Genomic DNA, 21,871 nt, shown 5'->3' with positions numbered 1-21,871 from the left:
GCTGATTTTATGACATAGCATTTAATTAGCTAGCATTCAGTTTGGAATTACTACTGCAGGCTGAATTTTATACATTCTACAAAAGCCCCTAAATATATCAAACATCACTTTCTAGTAGAGAATTTTGCTTAGTTTGCCTGCTATTTAACAAGAAACACTACTTTACAAACTCCAGGCTACACTCTAAGGTACTGTAACTTGCACCAGTTAGAAAAATCCTTTTCCCATGAAAAAAACCCCAACTATTCAGTGTGCAAGCACCAAGTTAACTTGATGACAGCCAGGAACAGAAAATGATTTAGTGATTTACTGGACACTGTTTTACATTCCTGAGTTTCACATTACATCATTAGATTATATTTCCTGCTGTAAAACGGTAATGCAGTTTCCCATTGAGTCCCACCCATTGTTCATACTGACATGAACTTCTGGGATTTTTTTTCAACTTTTCATTAAACAGTGTTAGAAATTGTTTAAACTCCTAAGAAAATGCTTTTCAAAAGTTGGTTTGTCACCTTCTCTGATGACAAAAAGCAAAAGTAAAGCCTATTTTCTCTTCAGCAATAAAAATAAGTGAGTGAAAGATGGTGAGAAAAATTCTTCTTTTCAGGAGAAAATAAAATCATTTCCTAAAATAAAAAATGTAACTTTAGTGATCAGGCCATAAGCATCTCCTGTTCTAAGATGCATTTACTTACTTTCTGTATTAGAGCTATCTAGTGAAGAACTACTTTTCCTTGCAGTGTGGACAAGGACAGAACAGTCACAGAAACCTATCATTTTTGGAAACAAAAATCCCTATATATACCAAATGGACTAGAAAAATTCCTGTGAACCCCAAGTGAGCTAGAAATTGAAAGAGTAGCTGCTAGTACTTTCCTGTCAAAGCTTCCTGCTTTGAATCACATTATGAAGCATTAACTTGTTTTAAAATACAACAAAAAATCTCCAGGATTTGGACACAAGAAACCTCAACTAACCAAAGAACAACAAAATACTGGTAACAATAAAAAAAACAAAACACAACTCACTTTGTTTCAATTTTCATCTGTAAAAGTGGAAATGTTAAGCACCAAAATGTGTCATCTATTGGACTACTGACCTTAATAAAAACCTTTCCTATCCAAAGACTAATTTCTTAATACCAAAAAATATTGCCAAGGATAATCTCATTAAATTGCTAAATTGATTTAAACAGAGACAATCCACTTCCCAATGCAATATGCCCCCTTTAAGCAGAAAACCCTGAAAATGTGTTTCTTCCATTGTAAAAAAAAAAAAAAAACAATTAACAGAATTCATTACCATCTCATCTTCCTCTGCTTTATTGACATATTTCTTTTCTTCTTTCTCCATGTTTAGTATGATATGAAACTTCTCAACTTGAGATATGGAAGACCTTCAACAAGACAAGAATTAAAAATGAAAACAACATTACTGATTTGACACCTAAGTTTTATGTTGTTTCAAGTTACTTTTGGTAAGTTCATATATAAAACACAACACTGACCAAAAGTTAATATTTATCTTCAATTTGCACTGTTACTAATTTCTAGAAATAACTATCTAAGGAGGCCTATAAAACTTTATGATGGAACATCAGATAAATACAAGTGAAATACTGCATAAACACCAGGCATTAAAAGAGGAAGAAGCAGCTTGTACCAATTTAACTCAGCTACATTCTACATGCAGCAAGCAGTTTTTGGTACATTCTACAAGCTTCATGATGGAAATGTAAATTAAAAAAAAAAAAAATGGTTAAAAGAAGTAGGTTAGTATTAGACATTTGTATTACTCTATATGTAATAGCTCCAATCAGATGCTTTCACAAGTCAGGCTATCCTTCAAGAGGAAAGGCACAGTACCCCTGAGATCTACACTTCTCATCTGAGCAGAATAAAGACTTGCTCAAAAACATTTAGTCCCCAGTTCATTATTTCTAAATCAAGACATGCTTTTTGGTCAGTCCTTCCCCTTCTTTCCAATTCCTCTCCTATTCAATTTGCATCAAAATCTCTCACAGTTGCTAATCTTGAGAGGTGCTTGGAGGACAGATTATGATCACAATTTTCATGAATAAGAAAAGGCATGAAAAAAATATGGCACTGTCTACAAGATGGATGCAGTGCATACAGATCCCTACTCCAAAAGGGGAGAGCTACAAACTAAGGCTAAATACAGTGAGGCTTATCAGAATTTTCCTCATTGCATAAGCAAGAAAAATCAAAACTACCATGTCAAACCACCAAATTTTTGAAAATCAAACTGCATCTAACCTCATTTGGGCACCCCTGTATATTTTAATTGTATACAATTTATAATTAATGCACAGGAACAAAAAACTACCACAATTAAAATCACTAAACAGCCAGTGCTCACCTGCCAAGACATAGATTAATTATAATTCTCTGCACTGACATGGTACAGCTTTCAATTATATTTACTGCACATACATAAATCTCTCAGAAGACACTTACTACCACAGCTTATAACCAATCCTCAAGTATTAAATCACAGCACAAGCAGCTACTCTAATTGTCCTTTTCCAGGCTGTTATTATTAATGAGTACATGTTATTATTAATAAGTAATGTTAATTAGTACAATCACTACCAATTTCTCTGCCATTAACTCCCCAACATTTTCACAAACCAAATCTCCAGACTACAAGTCAGATGCTCTCAAAGGCAGCCCCTGGATCCATGCACTCACATCCACCAGCAATGCCAGCTTCAAAGGGTCCCTCCTCCCATCTCCTGCAGCTTATCTACAGCATCACAGCCACTCGTGTTTTCTGCCACCCACCATCTCCTTCCCACTTAACCCAATCAATGAAGCAGGAACCCAACAGCAAAGGTTTCTTTTGCTACCCAAAACTGGATCTCCTCAGAAATCTATTCCCACTGCTGAATAAGGTCCTAGTAGAAGAAACACACAAAGGAGAGAACTGCATCACAGCACAAAGCTGAGTCTCAGGTGAGAAGCTCAGTACTTCATAAATTGATACAGTTTTCATTTTGTTCTGAATGGAGAGAACTTGCCAACATCGGATTGGAACATCAGCTCACACTTTCCTTGACTTGTTAAGCTGAAAATTTTCTATTGCTACGCTATAATTTTACTGCAGATTTACTTGGAAATTAAGCCACACAAGTCATTAAAGTTCTAAACCACACTTTCATTTAAATTGCCACTTTCTTAACTAAGGAGCTTTCTATCCTGGGAAAGATAAGATATACAGAGAACCAGTTAAAATCTGTCCTAAATCTACACAGGACTGCTAAGAAAGCTCCTGAGGACAATCTTTGAATTAATTACATCAAACAACTTTATGTACACCATACAAATCACATTTTCAATCAAGAAGTCATGCAGTCAGAAAATGTTCTGTGTATTTACAGAAGTATACTCCTAATAGAGTTCACAGGTCCAGGAAAGAATTATTAGGTTAAGCATACTTGAGCTACTCTGCTCTTAAACCAGCACACACTTCCCTGCTGTGATGTACAGTAACATCAAAAAGGGTCCTGCAGGCAACTCTCCAACCTTGATGGACATATCAAGAAAGAACTTGATACAGGAAAGCACCAGGCAGAAAAATAAATGCAAATAGCTTTCAGATCAATGGATCTCAACTGAGATTTCCATTTGGCCAGTATGGGACCTTATGGGACACCACGGCAGTGTGAGAGAGAAGTGCAATTGCCCTCATTTAGGCAATGGGAAGGAACATCAAGTTGTGGGTCTGAAAAAGCATGAAAGGAAATCTCAGCACTAGCAATAATTCCTGTGATTCAGTAAGCTCTTTGAACAGCTGGGTAGAATCAGACAGGGAATACATGAGGAGAATTAGGAGGCTATTTCTGACTCACATCATTAGCTCCATCTGCATTATTTTATACAGACTCATTTACTGAACAACCTTCAACTAACACATGCTCTCAACATGGCACATACTGCTGGTAATTTTCCATATTAAAGTCCAATTCAAATTTCTAAACTTAAAAAGCATTACAGAAATATTTTCTTCGTTGATGGGTCATGAAAATGATTCCTATTCCACAAGAAAGAACTGCACTCTCTCTCCTATCATATCTCTTCTGGCACACCATCAGCCCAAGCATGTCACCACGAGTTCAGATGGGTAAGTTCTGTGGTTTGTGTCCCATGTCCTGCTGAAAGCTGGAGTTGAACACCACTACATGGTGCTGCCTCCTTGGGTGACTTCAGGCTGCTGGGACAGACTGAAAAAACCTTACCAATTCAGAGAGACTTTAGCAATCTGCATTTGAGTTTTACTTCCTTCCTTCTACAATATGATGGAATTAAACATTAAACGTTAAACTTTAATTTAAAGATTTAAATATAAACCTTGGTCTTTCCAGACCAAGTAAGAGAGTATGACATTTTACTAGTACTCAAATTGAAGTGAGGTGGAAATCTACTTGCAATAAGCAACATGAACATGGGACCAGCCAAATATAATGTGCTCTGATGCACATTACAGGCTGCCACTCAGCCTCTCTCTCTGGCCCAGGAGTGAATAGCCAGAGAAATCCTCTGCCCTTTTAACAAATTGAAAATAGCAACCTTTTCAAGAAAGAAGACTTACAACCAATAGAAATGCTGAAAGTTACTATCACTCCACTCATAATATTTACTTATTACATTGCTACTGTATAGCTAAGCACATTCTAGAGCCAGAGTAGTAGGAAATATCAAAAAGGTCTGTAAAGAAAAGGCAGCTTGCCACTGAGATTCAGAGAACGAAATCTCTTGCAACATTGTGTAACAATGTAGGTATAAATTTAACAAATGGTCTAGAGATCAGCTGAACAGTGTCTGAACTCTAAGTACTTCTAAGAGCATGCATTTGAGTCACAAGCTTAAACAGTAAATCCCCAACTCTGCAAAACACAGTATATAAAAATTAAGTTGAACAGCATTTCTAATTTGTAACTGTCCTGAAGAGTGTGCAGCTGTGAGCAGGACAGCAGCACCTGCAGCCTCAGACCTAAGCTGATACTTAAGTCTGAATAAGATACTTATTTTGGAGCTAAAAGAAATCACAAATTGGATCACTAAAGAAATTACAGCAGTGTACAGAGCTTAAAACTATATGCATCCCTCACAATGAAGAAAATGCTGCACTTTTTCTCAATTACTACACCACTCCATATTTGTCCATCTATCCTGACTAAACCAGAATAACAAGCAATTGTACCAAAATATTTGAAAGTAACAAACATTTGTAGCAACAGTATAAGAGGTGCAAGTGAAGTTATGGAGTGTTTATTAAGGAAATTGTTCTAAAAGCACCACAGCAAGTCTCCATCAGTACACCTGAAGATTTCTGCAAGCCACACATTCAAAGGACTACTGGCTTACCTCAAGGTAGTTTTCTAACAGCTGGCATAATTAGTAAACTACTTCAGTGCAAATTTTACCCTTGGAGTTTGATGTTTGGGGTGGAAAGCAAAGACAATCTTCGCTGTTGCCTTCAACATTTGTCTCAATTCCACAATCCTTAAAAACTAAATAATACACATGTTGTTGCCATATAATAAACAAATAATAAGCACGTTGTTTATTCTTCCAGTTTTTCAATATAAGTGGCAGTTTCATAGCTTCAAGAGAAAATTTTTAAAGTCTGGACAAATTACAGCTCCAAAAGAAGAAACTTTTGGTAACTCGTGCAACCACAGGGTAATTTACACTCCCAATTTCTCAAATTAAAATTTATTTTTTAAAGCTGCAGTTTTTAATAAAATCCATGTATGGATACCTATTAAAAAATTATTGAGTTATTAATTTTGCTTATGGTCTTATCATCTTCTTAAAATACATGAGTAAACTTCCACATTTGTATTTTAAAAGCTCCCTACTTTATTCTTTTCAGATTTTTGTAAAAAGTCCTGTGATAACTAATAGTTTCTCTTACCAATGAGCAGTCCAGCAGCTGTCCTCTGCACTTGCTTTTGTTACCATGAGTTAGCGAGGCAGTTCTTAATAACGGAGACCCTATCTACAAGGGAAGTCCTGACAAATGAACTATTTTGTCTAAAATCTAAAAAAAGTCTCCAAGGGCTTTTCAAACTGTTATCAAAAGATTAACATATCAAAGAAAATTTGGCACTGCTTGGAATGCTTTTTTTTTTCCTCTTCCCTCCAGAGTGGCCGAACAATTGCAAGACTGTGGCCGGGCTGGCGCGGAGGCTGCGCTTCCAGGCATCGGCCGCCCGGTCCAGCTCCTTCTATTCAAACAACAAATGCCTCCCCGGGAGCCTGCAGACACTCGCAGGGCTGTGCACAAGCCCTGATACTATCTGCCCAGGCAAAAGCATCTATGCTCCTGACCAAACCCTTCCTTGTATTTACAGCCCTGGGAGTGAAGACAACAACGTTCATGTTGAGGACTAAAGGCAGCGGGGCAGAAACGCACGCGTTTCTCACTCTTAGCATTTTGCACTTCAGCACACAGCATAATGAAGCAATCACACACACCAGAGCAGACGACCTTTAGAAACTGAGTGCTGTAAAGCTAAGAAAGTGAACTTTGTCACTACCTGAACATCACAGAAACAAGGTCGTTTTCTGTACAAGGCAAGGCTCAACCAGCTCTGCTTTGCTAAGAATACAAAAGGCAAACCAAGAGATGTAGCAAGGCAGACAATAAAAGCAAGAGACACATGAGAAGTCAAACTTCAAATTCACCTCTGTGCAAAGATTAATACAAGTAAATCTTCCTCAGCACCCTATGTAATTACTCTCAATAAATAAATCAAACAAAGTAAACTAATAGAGGAAGACAATAACAAAAGAACCTGACTGACCTGTCTAGAAAACAATCAAACACAATTCCCATTCCTGACATCCGAGCTACTGTCCTAGTAAGTGACTCACTGTGCTCTCCTGGGTCCAAATAGGCTACTAAAGGACTAATACTCCTCTTTCAGAACTTATTTACTACATGTACATCCTCCACTAAGAGCCACCTTACACCTCTGTTATTAAAAATTAAGTTTCTAAATAGCTCAATGTCATGAAAAGCCTTTCATATTTCTGAATAAGAAACACCTTGAAAGTCATCATCTTGAACTGTATCCCAACTAGCCGCCAAAACACGAGGGGAAAAAAAGGGGGTTTTTTGCAGCTTGAAAGCCAAACATTATTTAGTCACTCAGAAATTCAAAAATTCTGCACTTTAGAGTCATACTTTTAACAATTTACTCCAAGAAGAAAACAACTCTACAAGGGAATAGACCTTACAAAGGCAATGTTTACCACTAGCGCTTATTCTTGTTCCAGTACCATGAGATTCACACACACTGAGATAATTTACCAAAAAGTCCATTTTTCCCAAACATTGTAGTGAAAGTTTTTGGGATTCATGCAATGGGCCCAAAATGGAGGTAAAAGAATTGCTACACATACACAAAACACCAGCTAATGCTCAATCACTGCCATACAGCAGTAATGAAATAAAAACTGAAGAAATGCTCAAACTGTAAGGGGCCAGGAAGAGGAATGAATGTATCTTCTAAGAAAATATTCCATCTGAAAAGACATCTGACTTCTCAGGAAAGATGAAAACTTGGCCTGGGCGACAGTTGACCATTAGGAGAAAGTGATGGCCATTCATTTTCCTTGACATGAGGAAACAAATATTTTCTTTGACACAAGGCTAAGCAAAAAGATTATAAAATGCTTACAAGGACGTTCTTCTCAAAACATATTTCATAATATGCTGCACATGCTAAAAATCAATCACCAAAAAAGTAAATTTGGACACAACATTTCCAGCTTGCAAGGGATGGAATCAAGATTTCTGCCCACAGTGTCTTGGACGTAAGTCCTGTATTTACTTCCCAGTCCTTCTCTTTTACATAAGATATCCTACTTTAGCATCTATAAAAATAATGTATTATTTCCTAAAATTTCTCCACTGACAGGTTTTGAAATAAGACAGGCAGAATCTGCAGCCACTGAGAATGAAAGAAGGACACTTTAATACATTTGCAATTAAAGATCTTGAAATCTATTCAAACAGCTATAAGAAAGTCCTGCTAAAATGCACCTCATGACCTCTTATCACCGAACAGTCTGGAATCAGGATCCATCATTAGTCTCTGTGCATCCTTTAAGGAAAGAGTTTCTGAGTTGTTCTTTTTGTATTCTCAGTCTCCAAGGAGCTTCTGTACACAGGTGTGCCTGCACTCTGCATTTCTGCTTCTCTGATTCTGCCTCACTGTTGCAGGTAGCCAGGACAAGAGCCATGGTGTGTGCCAGATGGATTTTGCCACACCCTGGACTTGGAAGGATCCATGTCTGAGCAGCAGAACAATGCCAGAGACATCTCACAGCACCTGGCAAGCCTGATCCCACATGAGGGAGCCTCTTTGCCTGTCCCCAAAACACAAAACTCATCCCACTCAAAGGCCTGGGGCTATCACATTTTTGTGACTTTAAAAGGTTATGACTTTTGCTTCAATATGCATTACCATGAGCTTACACATGTAATACACTTGTAAAGCATTCAGTATTATTTGAATATATCTGTATTTTTACAAGCATGTGGTTTACAAACACAAGAGAAGCTCTGCTTGAGAGGCAGCCTCACAGAAGAAATGCACCTTACAGAAATGGGAGCTGATGCAGTTTACAGCTCTGCATACCTTGCAGCTGAACCCTTAAATACCAAATTGTCCACATAATGTACAACAGATGCTTGGGTAAGACATACAAACTAAAATAACTATGGAAGATCAAAAATCCTTCAACTGCATTTTGAAAGGAGTTAAGGTTATAATTTGTACTACAAACAAAGCTTAACACTTTAGTCAACTAACCAAGCTCTAACAATAAGAATGACATAATAGTTTAATGAATACATGGAAATTTTACAAGTACACGAGCTAAATTTTAACAAAGCCCTCCACTCAATACCTATTTTATCACTTCCCATCTTAGGCTTTCTGTTATAATACAAGCTTTTGTTTCTGTGTTTAGGCTTAAGGAAGACCATTGTATCCAACAATCACCAAACCAAAATTGTATTTACATTTGTAGAGTGTATTCTTTGTAAAGTATACTTTTTGCAGGCTGTAAGAGCAATTGCAATGTTTATAGTAGAGTAAGGGCTACATTAAGGAAAGATAATTCTACATCTAACAATAAACTCAGTATGTCAATTCATCATGATAACAAAGTACTATAGCCAATACTACACTCAAAACTTACTTTGTAACCAGTCTTAAGATCATTATTTTCAGATCACTTAGAAATTAGTTATTAATATAGGAGCAATGAAGAAGATATGTTGGAAGAGAATTGAGGAAAGCTGTTGGTCATCTCACGGACAATTAGTCAAGCATTTTATCACCTGACTTTCCCACCATCTCATTTATCTTACTTCAAGCAGCAGCTATTCACATTAATGAAAATTTTCAACTGGAAACCAAGCACCAAAACTCACAATCACCCAAAGCTTGTTCCCACTCTCAGGCTCACAGAAACAGAGTCTTTACCCATTTCTTTTCAGATTTCTGGACCTCTTACCTAACTGACATGAGAGAAAGAAGACTTGTCCCATAGTCAGGGAATCCAACAAAGCCTACATTTATTCTGGATGCTTATTAGTTCTTTTGTCTCTTGGAAGAGTATACCAGACATTTGGGTTAGAATTCACAGAGTATGTTTTGTTTGTTCTTGGAAGAGAAAATTCAACTGTTCCAAGTATCTTGGGTAAGGCATGGTGCCATTACACCCAGCATGAGCCTTTAAGCTGAGCACTGAGGCTGCTTCCAAAGAAATGTTTTCTTCCCACATGAGGTGTGAACTTTACTCAGCCCTTCTATGTGCTTAAATAACCAAGACTATTCTGGTTCGATAATGGGGATGGCAAAGATGCCCCATCCCAGCACCAAGAGAGGGGCAGCCACTCCAGTGGAGAACTGCGAGTCTGAAGACCCAGACCCAGCAACAATGGGTCCTTTCAAGGAAGCATTTCCCCTCAGGGGCTGTGCCAAGAGCCCAACCTTTCCTGTGTGGCTGCGGCCTCATTGTGCAATGTAGAGTATCTGCTTCCTGGGATATATCTGCTTTTGTAGTATGGATGCTCAATAAAAGGAGGCAATGACTTTTTTTCCTCTTCCTCTTAAATTCTTGGAAAATATTTTTGAGGTTAACATAAGAACATTTGAATCAAATTTCTCTTTGTCTGCAAGGAGATCATCAAGCACCACTAGACTAATCAAGAGATGAACTTTCCTCAGAAGTTCAGACATTTAACTTTTGCCTCCTCAGAAGCACATATAGTGGCACACAGCTATGACTACAGCAGTCACACTCATTGCAAGCAAGCAATTGGCTTTCACATCATCCCTTCCCATCCTAATTATGACTTAATAGCTTTCACTGCTTTCAGCAAAGCATTCTCAGACAAAGCAGCAGTATTTCTTCAATTTCCTGAAGCCAAAATGCAAAACTTAGATATTCCAAAGTTCAACTATGTAACTACTAAAAGTACACAACACAAGAATATATTCCTGAATAACAGATTGTACTAATTATACACCAAATTGTACTAATTTCTAAAAATGTATTCTGTAAGAAAATGTATACATTAAACCAGTGGGTGCTACTGTTTACTGAAAGCACAATTTTTTAAACTAGTCATAATAAATTGACACAAAGTTTGAATGTACCACAGTGTATCTGATACATTCACTTAACTTAGATCAGAAACACTTCAAGGAAAAAGCTCTTGTGTGCAAACTTGTCAGTCGATAGAAATACTGTGCATGACAGATACTGTTAAAACTCTAAATATCATATAACAACACTAAATATTAATGTTAAAAGACTGTATAGGTTCCATTTAAAAGACATCACATATGACAATTTATTTGTTTTGATCTCAAATTACAATAATTGAAATAATTAACACAAAAATCTGCAAATTAGTTTCATCACAAGATTGAACTGCTGTACAGGACAATTTTTTATGCACGGGAATTTACAGAACCTGACAGTTTAACTCCTGAAATTGATTAATTTACACTCACAACTACCATATGAGGCAAGAAGAAAAATCAAGGGGGAAAAGTTGCACACTCTGTTTCCATGAAAAGAAGTTTGACAAAGACAAGAAGAGAACAGACATACAGGACCATAACATTTAACTCCATGCCTGCAGTGTAAACCCTGGCCCACATCCACCTAGCTACTATGTGCCAGTCATTCACAACAGTCCTACAAACTCAGAAGAGCTTCAGAGATTTAGTAAACAGTTGTATTTCAGAGCAGGGTTTCTACAATCCATGAAATTAAATTAACTCCCCACATCCTACTACAATACATTTCATCACTGCCTTAAATAGCTCTGTTTAAATGACACTATTCAGTGCTTCTGTGCCCCTTGGGAATGACTTCCACAGCATCAGCAGTGGGAGACCCCTCCTGTATAATGGAAACAGACTGCAAAAATCTGACAAGGGATATCCCTTCAACTGCTGCAATCTTCTCAGTCCTAATGACCATCAGCAAAGGTCTTGAATATTACTTCTACTATAAGTAATAGCTTTTGCTTATCAATCCATTTATAGTTAACTTTTATCCTGCACATTTATCTTAAAGGAGAAATTCTGCTTTAACATATCGTGCCTAGAGCAACATTTTAATCTCTGTTTGAAATATCTTTTTTAGAACTTTTCTTTCTTTCCTAGCTATAAACATTGTTATTATGGAATTAAGAGGTGTAACTGTATCCATCTTCTCCCCCCTGAGGAGGAAAGTTTCCTTGAGCAAGACCGAAATGTTTCAAGTACATGAAGTGTATCAAGGAGTGCTTTTTCCTCAAGCATTGACCTCACTAACTGAAATATCACCACTGTCTAGCCAAATATTCAGAAGTAGCCTCTTCCCAGACAGCTCTAGTCGAGATGCTCGACCCAGCTTTCCCCTTCAGCCTTGCTTTTTCATAAATGTTAGGTAAAAACAGAGGTCAGCTTCCTAAAGTACCACTGAGGACTGCCACAATTTCACTTATACTAACGCTACTGGGGCATTTAACTCCATACTCTGTATCAGTGGCATGGAAGAACAGAAAGGCTAATAGAGCAACAAACAATGGGCCAGAAAGGTCAGATTAAATGTGCATTTCCCCTGCAGTCAAGGAGACAGCACAGAGAGAGTGACATAATGATGTTCCCCAGTGCACCATCTCCAGTCCCAGGGATTTGCAGTTCAAGAGTTTCATGAGCCAAATACCCAATCATCTTATTTATTACTAAGTGGATTTTTCCTGGGGTTTTAGAAATTATTTTGTGGTACATTTTAAGTTTGCCATCATCCTGCAAAGAACTCCTAAATTCACAGAGGATTCATTTTGCCCTTATTCCGACCCTCAATCTATTAGCTTTATGAACATGCACCCTGGTTTCTCCTTGCCTACAGCATTTGGAAAAGCAAACTGCCAAACTACTTTATCTGAATATAAGCAAAATAATCAAAAATGTTTGAAAAAGACTAAAGCTCTAACATATCTCCTTTCTTTGGGACACTAAGAAAGGAATCAATCACCAGTTACTATGTTTTTACTATCTTTCAGGCTGATGTTACAGGTACCAAGCTCTTTTTCATAGCTGTATATACTACCACACTTCCAAAATTGAAAAATGTTAACCTAGCTAAAATCAAGATTAGTAATCAAAGAATGAGGATGTTCTCTGATAGAGGGACACACAGATATAAAACACACTCTTCAGGAATCCAGCAAAGGTAAGATGGGAGGATAGAGCAAAATGCCACACAGATGATTCACCATAAGATACTGTCCCATAAACTTAGCAAACTGTCTGCATATAGCACAATGTCTGCACTACCAAAAATTAGCCTCCAAAATAAGTGACCTTCACAAAAGGTGAACTACTTCCATTAAGCTAGGCCAACAAAAAGTATTTTCTGAGAGTGCACACCAAAATATTCTCAATCCAATACACTGTTCTGTTGACAGTAGCTCACCAACCAGCAATACTGACTCGACTACAAGGCTGCACAAGTTCTGCCACCACACCCATCCATGGTACAGACAAGTGTTATCAGACTTCAGCCACACAGACAATTCTGGCATTTAAGATACTATACTGACATTTATGCCAGCAGAGGAGGACAGCAAGCAGGAAACTGAGACTACACCTTTGTTCTAAATGCAAGGTGCAGACTGCACTAATTCAAAACACTCTGCTCTGAAACCAGTCCCAAGGACTTCTATGACCTGTTCCAGCAATGGACTTATGTGGAACAGCATCTCCAGCAAGACAGCCACTATTTCTGACACCAGACAGTCAGTACTGAAATGACCACAGGGTAAGAACTGGGGTTACAAATGCTACCAGCATGGCAGTGCCAGCTTAAGGCATACAAGTCCTCCATAACACATGCTCAGAATGCAATCATGCCAACAGTCTCCCCACTTAAAAAACCTGTATCACTCTGGGGAAGGGATTTTGCTGGGTAATGGAAAGGGTGGCAGAAGGAAGAGTGCTATAAGGACAGATCCATCTGCACACTACTGAGTAAGGACTCTGTCAGGGTGACAAAACCCTAAGTTATTTTCCATTGTGCTCTCACCCTACAAAAGGCATGCAATTTGTGTAGTGAAATTTGTGTGTTCTTATTTTTGCCTGTTCATTACTGAAGTTATTTCTGCTAGAGAAGACAAGTTCATAAACAAATGCAAATTATATTGCTATCAAAAATTCAAATTTGTAGATGAACTAAGGAAAATTAAAAAGTTAGGAGCACAAGCAGACTTTCAACCTACTCAGACTGCACAACAATGGTTTTCCAAGTGCTCCAGTTCACTCAGACACATTACATCTGCCTCTGCTCCAGACACATGCCCTCCACCACAGGTTGATCTCACCCAAGCAGTTGAAGGCAATCACAACAGTACAACTGTAACACAGCAGAAGCTGTGTTTCACCCATACACTGCTGGCATTTAAAGTCTGGCTGTCTGAACTGGACTCAACACCATTATACCAAACACAAGTCTTCAATATTGCCAGCATTAAGGCTCAGTAGGCTGCCTCTAGCAATAAAGCATGGCTATGATGCAGGAAAATAATGTCAGGACCCTCTCTCAAAGCACTACTTAAGGTTTTGAGGTCCTCACTAAATGGCTGAACTGAAGACAGGGTTAATCTAAAGAATGCACTCTGCAAGACTGCACATTTAACAGCCCTTTTATGTTTCCATTTGAATTACCAGTTGGTCTGAAAAGAACATTTTGCTGGCTTGTCAGATCTGGAGTACTGCTCTAGTGACAGAGGCACCACTCTCTGACAGCAGCACCCTCAGCCAAAGGCCACTCAAGCCAGTGGAACAACCCTCTGAATTCACTGCACGTTGGATCCAGCTCTCACAACTTGGTGACAACAGCAGATATGTTAAGAACCCTCCATGCCTGTATGATAAAAATAGATCCCTGTTTGAGAAACAGAGGTAAGAAAAACTACTCTCCCCCAGAGAAAAAAAAATCTCTAGCCAAGTAATAGGGCTTTTCAGGAAATTAATCTGCACCCAAAAGTTAAACAGTTCAGTAAATATTACAGGGTGAAGGTAAAGTCAGGCAGGTAATGCAACTCAACTGCACAATCTCCCCACCAGAGGCCAACCATTATCCCTGCCATTGACCTTTCAGCTACTACTATCTGCTGCTGCACTAAATGCAGCCTCCAGAAAATAAGCTCTTGCTATTGTTGATGTGAAACATCATAGCAGATCTTAAGGGCAGAGTTCATGAGGGTAACTATACTTTTCTTCAATGATTTGGAGACATGATATGGCAGCAAAATGCACAGGATTAATTGAAGTGTTTTCACACATTGCAGTTACATTATAAATCAATTGCTGAAATAGAAGGATTATCTGGATCCTTTGTTTTGCCACACAGACTACTGCAAACAATCAAAAATGATTATAACAGTGCATAAAAACAATGATATATAAAATAGCATGGCTGAACTCACAGCTGGACATTCCACTTTGCAATGGGTCCATCCTCACTTAGTGTGGATCCCTGCAGTGGTGAATTTACCACAGTATGGGAACTGCAAAGAGATCCTCAAAGCCAAAGGTGGACCTTTTAACTATGGATGAGAAACATTATAACATTATAAGAACACAAACTTGTTCTTCATGCCACAAGTAAAGACTTCTTAAAGTTCTACATTTACTGTGAGAAATGTTGAAAACTTAATTGGTGTTTTCTCTGATGAAAGTTAATCCCACTTCAATGTGCCCATCATGGCCACTGAAAATAGCATTTCCTTCTTACAAATCTTTTAAATACTTGAAATCTCTTACATTCCCCCTAAACTCCTCATCTCTTGCCAAAATAACTTGGATTTTCTTCCACATTTATGAAGTTGCTTCCTCAAACTCTGATTACTCTCATTTCTCTACTCTGAACTCCTTCCAAGTGGTCCAAATTCTTCTTGAATCTTGGCACCCAAAACAGATGCTGTCTGCACAGACTGTACATCAACAGCAAATAAAGCCAATGGAATCAAACTTTACATCTCTCAGACAATACTCCTGTTAAAACATCCCAGTGAGATATTTGCCTTTTCTGCAAAACAGCATGACACTGACTCATGTTCAGCTTGTGATCCAGTACACCCCCAGGTCCCTTTTCTAGTAGCTAACCAGTTATTGTTCACCCTGCATTTCAACAGCTGGCAATTCCTGCCTAAGTGCACTACCTGCATTTGTCCCTACTGAATGTTGTGTGATTTTTTTCAGGTTATTTTGAACTCTCATCATGTCCTCCAACACAGTCCCTGAGAATTTAATAAGCACATTTAATCAGCCAGCTGACTAATATTTTCATTAAAGGCCAGGACCCAGGACAGAATCCTTCAACATAACTTCTCATTTTAACACAGAATTATTAATTACAGTTCTCCAGATAGGATCATCTACCCCCAGATCATGCCTCCATTTACTTATGAGGCCATTAAAATGAGGAAAACCTTTTTCAATCAATCAGTTCAGGAGACTAAACCTCCACTGCTTCTGCTATAGCCACTGAGCCTTCTGCTCTGCAGTAAAAAGGTATCAAGACTCCAGACACAATCACCTTTCCCACAAATCAGTTCATGCTGCTGTATCTTCCAAGCACTTGAAAACAGAATGCTTGCCTATTAATCTCAACTGATGGAAAAAACTGGGACAAACTGAACTGTCAGACTGTAACTCACCTTCCTCAGCTCTTCTCCTTTGTAACTGTCTGAAGACTCATCCTTTGCCAGCCTTCTAGTACTGCTGAGTAGTCCTACATAATATTTTTGAGCAGTTTTAAGAATTGTACAGTGAAACTTATCAGGGCCAGCTGACACAGAAACATCCAGTGGAAGTATGATGTAGTGTAAAATATTACCTTGTCACAAATATTCACAAGATTGAGCACCTGCATGACACTATGTGAAAGACAAGCAAAATAGGCACTAAACCCTTCAGATGTTCTGCAGCTTCTGCAGCCTGTGCTCTCCCCACCAAATCAAGTCAGCATTTCCCAATCTTACTACTACTAAGATACTTTCACAGGTAGCTTGAGACTTTTATGTCTCTTGCTACTTGCCATTCCATTTGCACTGCACCCTTTGTGATATCTGCCCCTACTTATCTTTTTCAGATGTTCTTCACAATGTGACTCAATTTCACATTCTACAGATATTTTCTTCCTTCGTCCCAAGCCAGTTAAGCTGCTTACTCGTGTTTCTCAAAACCCTTCTCATTACTCTGTTCTCCTATCCTTTAAAAGAATCAGGTGTGATTTCACAGCCATTGCCATTTATCACCTTCCATTTTGACATCTTCTAGCTAGAATAAAATCTGAAGGAGCTGCCATTTTTGTTACTGCATGTACCCTCTAAACTGAAAATATCACTGCCATCTAACTTTGCTAAAGGTCAAAAAAGGAGTTGTGTATTTTGATTTTGAAGGACGATCTTTTAGTCTTAAATACCACATTAAAAAATCTCAATCCAACTAAAAAATAATGGACTTGCAACCAGTTCTACTACCACATACAAAGAGATGTTTTAAGATGAACAATGCAATGACACAATTCTAATAAAGCAGAAACATTTAAAAAAAGGCCAAATTCTTTCAAATGAAAAACACACAATGAAAAAATGAAAATCCCAAGCCCTGCACAGTGCTCCATGAAGATGGTGCAGAAATTATACATTTTAGAAAAGGAACTGCAAGACACAGAACTTCAGCTTTCTGTGCAGATCACATCCATAGTTCCTGAACAGAAATTGTGAACACCCATCCTTTTCTATTTAAGCCTGCTTTTCAGCTACCAAAAATTAAAGTTTACAGTCTTATTTCAATGAGGAATAAAGGTGTCAAACTTGGAGCTATAATACAGCTACAGTTTACTACAAAATGAACTTTTGTTCTCTGCTATGCAGATTATTTAACAAAGGAAGCAGCTTTTTTATGAATGAAAACTATTTTTAGCTCATTGTGTAACAGTGAAAGGGAAACATTTTAGCATTACTGTTATTTAAAACACTTTTTTCAATGTTTTCTTGTAAAATTAGGATTTTTGAACTAGGATTTGTCTTGTGTGAACTTTCTCATGCTAATCAAAACCATATCCAAGCACTAGTCAGAATGTTGGCAGGTTTTTTGCCACTGAAAGCCCACAAAAATTACTTATCTGCACAACAGCACCACTCCAGACCCACAGCAGGTTTGACCATAGGAGATGCCAAGCTGTGGAGACCAAAAAAACCTGCACTTAAATCCAAGCTCTTTCTCCAAGGCAATTCTTGCAGGCATTGAAGACATGAGCCTGAAGATGAGCCAGGAATGGCAGAACACTTATGTTCACATTCCATTGATAAGGTTTGGGCACTGAGTAAATTCAATCTAAGGAAACCCTTTTTTTCTAATTTCCAAAACTCAAGAGCTTTAGAAGATTTAACTAAAGGACAAGGCAATAAAAGAATGACACATCTTCTCTCCATGCCAGCTGCCATCAGGTTCTGTCCTGGGCTGACTTTATGATGCTGGCATCCATCATGTGCCTACCACACAGACAGTAAATAAGGAAGGTGTTACAACCCTGGTCCCTGCTCTGCAGTTGAAGATGCCTGAGCACAGCACTCAATAGAGACATTTATCACAACAGAAGTAATCATTCCTACACCAGACCTGGGACAAGCTAAGACAAAGTAATCCCCTGCTGCAGATTTCTGCTGTTTACAGAAATAAAGCAAACACTATCTGAATGTTTCCAGAATAAGGAACAAGGGTGCAATGGTCAAAATGCTTGATGAAAACCTGACCTTTCCATGTCAGCTCCCAGCTCTATTACTGATTTCCTCTATGACCTGGACACTCCACTTGGACCTGGCTTTTACAATATAAAGGTATTTTACTTCCACAGAATAAATTGAATTTGTCTTCATCTCACAGAAAATCAATGTCCTGTTGGTTGTTTTATACTCCACACAGAAAACAACAGGATACTACCTCTTTAAGGCAAATGAGAAAATATAATCTTAGGGTTCCATGTCAACACAGAAATTTATTTCCTTCTTTTTAAATAATTTATTAGGAACACAGTAAAACAGCTTGTCTGCTGTGCCATGCCTGTCACATGGCAGAGGAGCAGAAGAGGACTGAATCACAAAGTTTCTCAATCACTCAGACCTCATGATGCAACTTCCCTTCCTGCTAGGCAGCCCCCACGCTCCCCTGGAGGCACTGCAGCTTCCTGACCAGGCAGCTGGGACCTCTCCAGGTTAGGCATGAATTAGTGCCTCCCTATGCCATCAAGTCCTCCACAGACCAGCAACAAATGAAAAACAAATACAGGAACAGATGCCTGATCCTAGAAGACAACTACCAAAAAATTAAGTGGAGAGAGCAAAACAAGCTCAAAGTCTAGACAGCACTACAGAAAGACACCAAGCTTGCTTGGAACAGCCCCACTGCTCCTGGGAGCTGTTTGGGAAAGCAGCAGCTGCTGCCCAGCAGCTCTGCTGGAGTCTGCAGAACTGCTCAGACCCCTTTCACTGCTCCACCTCCTTGAGCCACAGACAGCCAGCCTTAGTCAAAACCAGTTAACAAAAAATGTCTCTTGCTCATTTTCTGAAGCACTTTAAAAACTGATAACCTTGGAGCACACCAGTTTTTCACAGCTGACCTAGGTGCTCACACTGGAACACTCCATGTAGCCAGAAGCCAGTGCTCTTTCCCACAGGTGACTACACCAACAGGAGATGACATTTTTGTTTCACTAAATCATGCTAATGATATGCTTCTTAGAAGTCAGGAGGGTTAGATCAGTACCAATCAATTTCCAAGTCAATTGTACAGGTCAAAGTTTACACAGCATACTTTCTTTAAACTTTGTGAAACTGCACTTGCAATTAACCAGAAAAAGCAGCTAACAAAAGCAGCAGTACATAGTCATGCCAAACACCAAGACAAACATTTCCTCAGTAGATGTGCAATAAAGATACACTGCTGTCACTCATGACACTGATACAGGGACATTAAGTTTATGAGGACCACACTTACAGAGTAAGGACCACAACAGAGTAAATTTAAATAATGCCAAAAAACCTGCTTCTCACAAGATCATGAAAATCAATATTCTACAGGATGTAACGGTGTACAAAAAGTTAAGACAAGGTAAAAATAGGAATTCTTTCAAACATGATGGAACTGATGGCTGAAAAATATGGCTAACCTGTCTGAAGAGCCAGTGTGTGGACAAATCTCCTACATACAACAGCTGAGTCACCTACAACAAAAAAAAAAAAAAACAAACAGTTAGAGTAATGAATAGGCTAAAAGAAACATAATCTTGATTGCCCCTGCTAAGAAAACACCATACAATTGCAGTGAGTGCAAACTGCAAAGAAAACACATTAACAAATTCTAACTCAGCAACCTCAGAGGAGGAAGCAGCCAGCCAGCGTGGCCAGACAACTATCAGCACTCGTGTTAGAACAGTTGAGAGTTAACATCTCCCACTGCTGGAGGCAATGCTACCTCAGCTCCCTGAGGGGCTCCAAAAGTCTCTTCCAACTGCAGCACCTGCAGGGAATACACTGATCCCAGCGGGCAAGCCAAAGCACTGATGGTAGTAGCAGCAGGCTTTCAGAGCCAGTGCTGTCGATATTCAAGTTAATCTTCACCTTCAGTATCAATTCTGTGAAGGTTCTCAGTGTTTAATTCACCTAGCAGCTGTTTATCCCTGCACAGGCACAAACAGGCCTGCCCTCAGGGATGGCGCAGCGGCTGTCAGAGGTGCTGGCAGTGCGGGATCCCCGGCTCCACGGCTCAGCTGAGGGACCGTGCCCTGGAACCTCTGGCAGCAGCAGCAGCTTGCACTGACTCGTGCTGAAAAAAGGATGAGACGCACTGAGTCCCCATCTCGAGCTGCGAAAGTTTCTCTTTGGTACTCGACCAGCAGCACTCGCCACCGACCCCGCCACTGCAGAACACGCTGACGTGTGCCCGGGCGGCGGAACGCGCGCTCTTCGGGAACCGGGGCCGCCGGCAGAGCCGCGGGCCGGGCTGAGAGGGCGGACGGAGCGGCACGGGAGAGCTGCCCGAGGGGCCCCGACAGCCCGGGCTGGCCCCTGGGCAAGGCGGGGGGGCGGCCTGGCCTCCGGGCCGGCGCCGCACGTGTCCGGACACCGGCGGCCGCCACACGCCGGGCCCCGCGCTCCCGGCCACGCGCGCCCCGCTCCACGGCACCGGACCCGCCACAACCCCCACCCGCGCCGGGCCGGCCCGCGGGCCGTGGGGACTGCCGCGGCCGGAGCAGCGGGCGTAGCAGCGGCCGGCGCGGCTGAAGGACGCTACGGGCGGCCGTGCCGCGCCAGGCACGGCGGAGATTGCGGGCGTCACTGGAGGCCCGCGGACCCTCCCTCGCTTGCCGGGCCGTGCCGTGCCGTGCCCGCGGTCCCACGGCCCCACTCACCGGCGGCCTCAGCGCAGCCCCATCGCCGGCGGGGCGGGCGCGGGACCGGCGCGGGACCGGCGCTCCCCCCCCCACCCCGCCCGCCGCGCGCGGCTGCCTCGCGAGGCGCGAGCGGATCGGCCGCCAACCGGCTGCACGCGCCGGGCGCGCTGAGCGGGGCGGGGCGGGGCGGGCACGGAAGTGACGGCGGCGCGGCACGCGCCAGCGCCGCTCGGCGCCGGAAGAGAGGGTGTCGCGCGGGGCCCGGGGGCGGGGCTGAGGGGGCGGGGCATCGGTGGGAGGGGCGGTGCCGTGGGCGGGGCAAGGGAGCACGTGGGGAGACGGGTGCGGGGACGTGGATATGGGGGGACGTGGATATGGGGGGACATGGATATGGGACATGGATATGGGGGGATATGGATCTGGGACATGGATGTGGGGACGTGGACGTGGGGGACGTGGATGTGGGGGACGTGGATATGGGGGACATGGATATGGGGGTACATGGCAGTGCAGGGCTCTGCGGGGTAGTACAAGGGGTCCCTTTGGGACAGGGGTGGCAGTGGGGGCTGGTGCTGCCCCTAAAACTCAGACAGCAAACGTCTCCATGGACCTGCTCTCAGGTCCAGTCCGCCAGTCACCCTGCAGGCTCCTCATCCATTGTCACAGGACAGGGGCGGGGTTATGGCTGCTGTTGGGGGATTTGGCTCCATCCAGCACTGGTGAACACTGACAGGCACCTGTTGAGCAGCTCTGCACGTGTCACTCAGTGTGACCATGGGGTGTGTTAGGCAGAGGTGACAGAGGGTGGGGATCACCTCAGGGGAATCCCTGCAAGGCCTGAGTGCCCACTGAGGGGCCCCATC

At 41.0% G+C, this 21,871-nt stretch overlaps 1 protein-coding gene across 1 annotated transcript in view; it reads right to left on the bottom strand.

The window, feature by feature from the left end:
• The window catches only part of ATP13A3 (ATPase 13A3), a 52,304-nt gene extending 31,153 nt beyond the window's left edge, over window positions 1-21,151 (bottom strand). The window contains exons 1-3 of the mRNA XM_058811886.1: window positions 21,027-21,151; window positions 19,785-19,838; window positions 1,306-1,399 (exon numbers count right to left, since the gene is read on the bottom strand). Coding sequence (XP_058667869.1) covers window positions 1,306-1,356 — 51 coding nt within the window. The 5' untranslated portion in view covers window positions 1,357-1,399; window positions 19,785-19,838; window positions 21,027-21,151. The remainder of the gene's footprint in view (window positions 1-1,305; window positions 1,400-19,784; window positions 19,839-21,026) is intronic.
• Between the last annotated feature and the right edge of the window lie 720 nt (window positions 21,152-21,871).

This window comes from Ammospiza caudacuta, chromosome 11 (genome assembly GCF_027887145.1).
Source record: "Ammospiza caudacuta isolate bAmmCau1 chromosome 11, bAmmCau1.pri, whole genome shotgun sequence".
Taxonomy (NCBI): Eukaryota; Metazoa; Chordata; class Aves; order Passeriformes; family Passerellidae; genus Ammospiza; species Ammospiza caudacuta.
This window is presented reverse-complemented; position numbering and strand designations above follow the sequence as displayed.